General features: G+C 49.5%; 1 protein-coding gene across 1 annotated transcript in view; it reads right to left on the reverse strand.

Moving 5' to 3' along the window:
- The window catches only part of LOC127233902 (histidine-rich glycoprotein-like), a 28,391-nt gene extending 25,550 nt beyond the window's left edge, over positions 1–2,841 (reverse strand). The window contains exon 1 of the mRNA XM_051200568.1: positions 2,811–2,841. Within this exon, the coding sequence (XP_051056525.1) occupies positions 2,811–2,841 (31 nt within the window). The remainder of the gene's footprint in view (positions 1–2,810) is intronic.
- Between the last annotated feature and the right edge of the window lie 1,442 nt (positions 2,842–4,283).

A 4,283-nucleotide genomic window follows, 5' to 3' on the forward strand; every position in this document is an offset into this window, starting at 1 on the left:
CTTTCTGCTCCATGGAACTAGTTTGTCCCAGGCTCTTGAGACACAGACTCTCGAGGAAAGAGAAAAGTCCCTGCAGATGCATCCCCCACTGCAGCAGGCAGTCACCTCCACACAAGTAGCAGCCAGAACAGTGTGGGAATGTGCAGCAGAAGGTGCTGGCAGGGGCTGGGGAGCGGTGCCGCCTGGGTCAGTGTCACACACGTTTTAGCTAATAAGAATCCATTTCCTGGGCTTCTACCAGCTGCTGCCACCACCATCACCACCACCACCACCATTAATTTCAGGGCAAAAGTTTGATTTAAGCCACCTAAGATTCTCAAAAGTGCTGCTTTAACAAAGTACAATGAGGACATCAGAGGCTGCGGAGGGGCCTCCCACTCTGCAGTAGGAGGGGATGCCTGGTGAGTTAGGCTGTTGGATCCCCATTACCAGATGAGCCAAAGAGCAGAGCTGGAGACATTAGCAGGTGTATTAAAATCCCTCTTCTTATTCAAAGTACCACTGCACGGAATTCACTTCTTCCCTGGGACTCATATTTCCTAAAGGCCCTACAGAGAAGCTGCTCCAAGATGACACTGTGTGTAAGTAAGCTGACTCTTGGGGCTGAGCAGGAAACAAGTCAGATGACAAGTGTCTCATGACACATTCCACAGTCAAGAAGAGGAAGTCACCAAAATCAACAAGGAAGTGCTCTGAATTATCTAGGATGGTGTGTCTGCAGTCCTTGACGAGCAGCTGCAGCTGGTTATCTAGGCAAGGGACAGCCAAGCAAGGCCTGATGAAGGGATGACAAGGACAAAGGTCAAGCCGGACTCTCTCAGACCTGGCCAGGGCAGCAGTGAACTGAAAACACTGGCAGTTTTAGGTTCTGGAACTCTTGAGAAGGACTCTGAGTGTCAGGGTTTTCAGTGCCCCAGGAACTGTAGATTTGAACCTGTGTCCTGGTCTTCTTGACTCTCTGGGGTTGCCATAGGTAGGTTACCTGTAGCCCCAGCAGGCTAGCTCTCCCTAGTAGGACTCTTCTGAAAACTAAGTAAGGTTACAGCTTAATCTAGCTTGCAGCAAGAGTTAAGCTTGACTCACTCGTCTCTCTCCTGGGACCTGAAAGCCATCAGATGTGCTTCATGGTAGGAGAAGCGTTTGATTCCCTTAGTGACCTTTTCTCACTCCTGTCCACGATACCCTTCTTCCGGGCTACCTAGAAGATGGCCAGCCATAGTAGGGGTGCCTTCTTTCACCCCAATATCTTGAGGACTCTCAAAAGAAGCTCGGAACAGGTGCTGACCTGCAGACTGAGGCCAGCCTCCCGTCAGGGGACATCAGGGCACTCATTCCGAGTTGGCCCATTCCACCTGGGATCCTTACCCAGAGCCCACTCACACTCATCTTCTTTCAAGTCTACGTCAGGCCAGACTTGGGCTGAATTGGTTAATTTTACACAGTCGTGACAACCGCCTGGCAGAAATAGTCAATGGAGGACAGGTTTATTGTGACACTATGTTTTAGAAGTTCTATGTTTCTGGGCCCATTTAAGGGGAATGCCAATGGCAGCAGCAGGGTGTGGCAGAGGGGCTAGTAGTATGGCAGGCGGGAAGCAGAGAGCAGGACGTGGAGTGGGACAGGTGTGCCTCCAAAGGCATGACTCCCGTGACGACTTTCTCCAACCAGCCTGCCAAGGACTACTAGACTGGGAGTCCCTTCTACCCCTGACGCCTTTTTTCTGGACCTTTCTGCCATGCATCGTGCCTCCTCAACAGTCAGCCTTCTGTTTATCATGTTGCTACAGGCACTGTAAGACCCGCAGAAGGCATGGACCCTCACTCCCCGACTCAGGAAAGGCGCCCCCCTCAAATCACTCACGAGAAGCGGTCTTGATGCAAAAGCATGAGGTCTTTATATTCCAGTGCACTGGGGTCCACAGCCATACTCCACGTGGGGTAGAGGACTGGGAACCCTGGGTACAGGGTTCAGGCAGCATTTATAGGGTTACAACAAAACCCGCACATCATAAACCAATCATCTCATAGCATCCAGTGCGGACCAATTAATTTGAACTATCCAAGCCCGCGCTTAGCCCAGGAAGTCTGCTTTCGCTAGGGCTTCTGGGTAGTGTGGCACAGCTCATTTCCTGTGTTCACTCACTCACAGGTGCTGCAGCAAACCGCCCTGTTGTAAACAGTCAAGAAGGTGACCTTTTGCCTACTCACTGCTAGGGGGCAGGTTCTAGGGAGAGTTAGGCTAACTTTTTCCATCCTTACAGAACCAGCTCACAGGACACCCTGCCACCGGGCATGCCTATCTTTCCAACCTTAGTCCTCATTTGAACTCTACCTTCATGGCCTTGCGATGGGACACCGGAACCTCCCAGTGACAGTGTTCCCAGATGAACTCCAAGTACAGCAAAGACCCAGAGACCGGATGGCGAGAAGGACACAGGGGCGTTCTGGGGCGTGAACTGTTTTGTCCAAAGGGATTTCTTGCCTCTTCAGGCTCACTCCACCACTCTGAAAATGTTTGTACTTTGTTATGTCAAGATCAAGTCCACCCCTACTCCACGCTCCTCTCCCGGTCTCAGTGGCACACAGAGCACACCCATTGTCACCGGGGCCTGTAGGGCCCTGCATGGACCCCTGAGGCGCCTTGAGCTGGCCTGAAGCTGTTGGCCAGAACTCCTTGCCCTAAGGCTGTTGTTGGTACTCTTCCTGTGACACACACCTCGTGACAACACACACCTCATAGGGAGGAGCTAAGCCTAAAAATTCCTGTAATTTTCCACTGTGCAGTAAATCAGTATTTAATCCCGTTCTTACCCCTCAAGAACGGCATTTGGCGTTCCGACATTGCCATTGAACAAATGACCCGCTGTCTTGTCTTTATTTCAATCTCTAGGCCTTCGCCCGATTCGTGGAAGAGATGGTAGCGTGGGCACTACAGAAGCCCAATGCTCTCAAATCCTTATCCCATCCACACACATGTCTGAGCATCCCATCTGGGCATCACACTGGCTACAGAAGGCATGCTTTCTACCTGAACATGTGAATTCCCCTTCTTGCACTTCTGTCCAGAACTCCATCCACGGTGCTGGCTCTACCCTGGGTAAAACCTGCTGTACATCTCCTCCCTCCATTCCGCCATTACCTGAGCTGGAGCCCCATTAGCCTCCCTGTGAGGGTAGCCCACGTTCAGTCTGTTTTGGGAGCATTTGTGGGTGGCTTTTCTGCATAGACGAGGTGAAGACTACTCAGAAACGATTTGAGGCTCTCTGAGGCTCGACTGTGGGCACAGCTGAGCTCCGTTCCTTCCGCTCCTGCTCCATACTTCACGCCACTGCTGCTGCTTTTAAAGACGCTAGAGAAGCACCCATGGGAACAGGCAGTGAGTTACCAGATTAGAATTAAGCTGCCCGGCTGCAGTGTGAAGTCCTGGGAGAAGCTGATGTTGAAATCAAATGGGAAAGTTCTGGGTCTACAAGACACTGAGAGTCACTGCCAGAAAAACACTGTGTGATGAAGGTTTTAAGCATGAGACTGTTTCCAGATCAGAACCCCCAAGTGATTCACTGACTTGCAGTGCTCTGGCAATCATTAAACGACATTTCTATCAGTATTGGGCCAGAACTGGATGGTGAGGTCAATGCCATAGATGCTTAAATCAACTATTTTATCACATTGATTTATCAGTTGTCAGATCATAATTTGTGGTTGGATGTGGTGGTCCATACCTGTAATCCCAGTACTCAGGAGTCAAAGACAGGAAGAACATGGTTTTAAAGCCAGCCTGTGCTACAAAAGCAAGTTCAAGGCCAGCATGAGGTATATAATGAGCTGCCTCAAAAACATAGATATGGTGGCTAGTTAATATTAATTGACAGTATCTAAAATGTGATAGATGAGCCACTGGGCATGCCTTTGGGGGAGGTAGCTTGATTATAGTATCTAAAGTAGGAAGACATGCCCACGATGGGTGGCTCCATTCCCTAGGCTGGGATCTTAGCCTATATAAATGAAGATGGGAGCATGTATCCACTGTTCTATGTTTCCTGACCATAGAGGCAATGTGACCAACAGACAGCCTCAGACTGCCTTGACTTCCCTGCCATGATGGTCTGTACCCTTGAATTGTGAGAAGGATAAAATCTTTCTCCCTTAACTTTCTTTTGTCAGAGTGTTCTATCTCAATAACAGGGAAAGAAACCAAGACAGTAGGTCTAGGGGGTAGCTCAGTGTGTGTGGTATAAAAATAAATTAAAAAAAAAACTTTTTAAAAATCTAGATAATTTTGAA

Source organism: Phodopus roborovskii, unplaced genomic scaffold (assembly GCF_943737965.1).
Source record: "Phodopus roborovskii unplaced genomic scaffold, PHOROB, whole genome shotgun sequence".
NCBI classification, from domain to species: Eukaryota; Metazoa; Chordata; class Mammalia; order Rodentia; family Cricetidae; genus Phodopus; species Phodopus roborovskii.